Below are 963 nucleotides of genomic sequence, written 5' to 3' on the forward strand. Positions count from 1 at the left end.
ATGAGGAAACTGATGGTGCATGACACTGACGCTTCATCACATGCCCAGATGAGTCACAGAAGAACGCAGTTTTATGTCAAGGATGGAAGAATTACAGTTATAAGGTTGCTGGTTCAGTTGCTGTATCCAGTGCTCGAGAAGCAGCTGTCATGAGGCAAACTCAAAAAGATACAATCTATGGTCTTGGCCGTGGTGGAAATGTTCCTTTCGGTGCTCCAAGTAGGCAACATATAGATGTCGAGGAAGAGGAGGTTGATGCTGCAAACAACTACAGCGGAGGAATTTCAAATCCCCGTGGACGAGGAAGAAGGGGGGGTGGCAGGGGTCAAGGCAACCCTCAGGAGAATGAGAACCCCAGTGGACGAGGCTATGGCCGCGGTGGTAGAAGAGGGGGCTGGAATCAAGGCTACCTGGCTGAGGAAAATGGGAACCCTAATGGTCAACAAGGATTTGGCCGTGGTGGTAGAAGAGGGGGCTCAAATCAGGGCAATCCAGCTGAGGAAGACGCCAACTCTAATGGCAGACAAGAAGGTTTTGGCCGTGGTGCAAGACGAGGGGGAAGGAACCATGACCGTTCATCAGAGGACAATGAGGATCATGATCCAGCACAAGGCTTTGCTCGAGGTGGGCCAGCGCCCAGGGGTGGTGGCCCTGGAAGAGGAGGTGGCCGGAATCATCACAGGAGAGATCGGGCCATGAAGAAGCATATGCAAGGATTGACAGGGCTTTAGCTTCTGGTAGCATTCAACTTTTGAAGAGAGGAACTGTAAATGCCTTTTTTTTTGGGCACACAGCCAGAATTTTGTACTTGTTCCATTTTGAATCATTACGATGTCTTGAAGACCCTCCATAGGTGCTCGTCTATATTGTCCAAAAATAGCATATGTAATGAGATCGCATAGAGGTGAATTGTCCTTTAGTACTTTGTTTCGTGCAGTGCTCGGTACTCGTCGTTCCTGTTCA

General features: G+C 49.4%; 1 protein-coding gene across 1 annotated transcript in view; it reads left to right on the forward strand.

The window, feature by feature from the left end:
- Positions 1–963, forward strand: part of LOC101757058 — a 6,662-nt gene extending 5,699 nt beyond the window's left edge. The window contains 2 exon segments of the mRNA XM_014805843.2: positions 60–85; positions 88–963. Of these exon segments, the coding sequence (XP_014661329.1) occupies positions 60–85; positions 88–731 (670 nt within the window). The 3' untranslated portion in view covers positions 732–963.

Source organism: Setaria italica, chromosome IX (assembly GCF_000263155.2).
Source record: "Setaria italica strain Yugu1 chromosome IX, Setaria_italica_v2.0, whole genome shotgun sequence".
In the NCBI taxonomy this organism is placed as follows: domain Eukaryota; kingdom Viridiplantae; phylum Streptophyta; class Magnoliopsida; order Poales; family Poaceae; genus Setaria; species Setaria italica.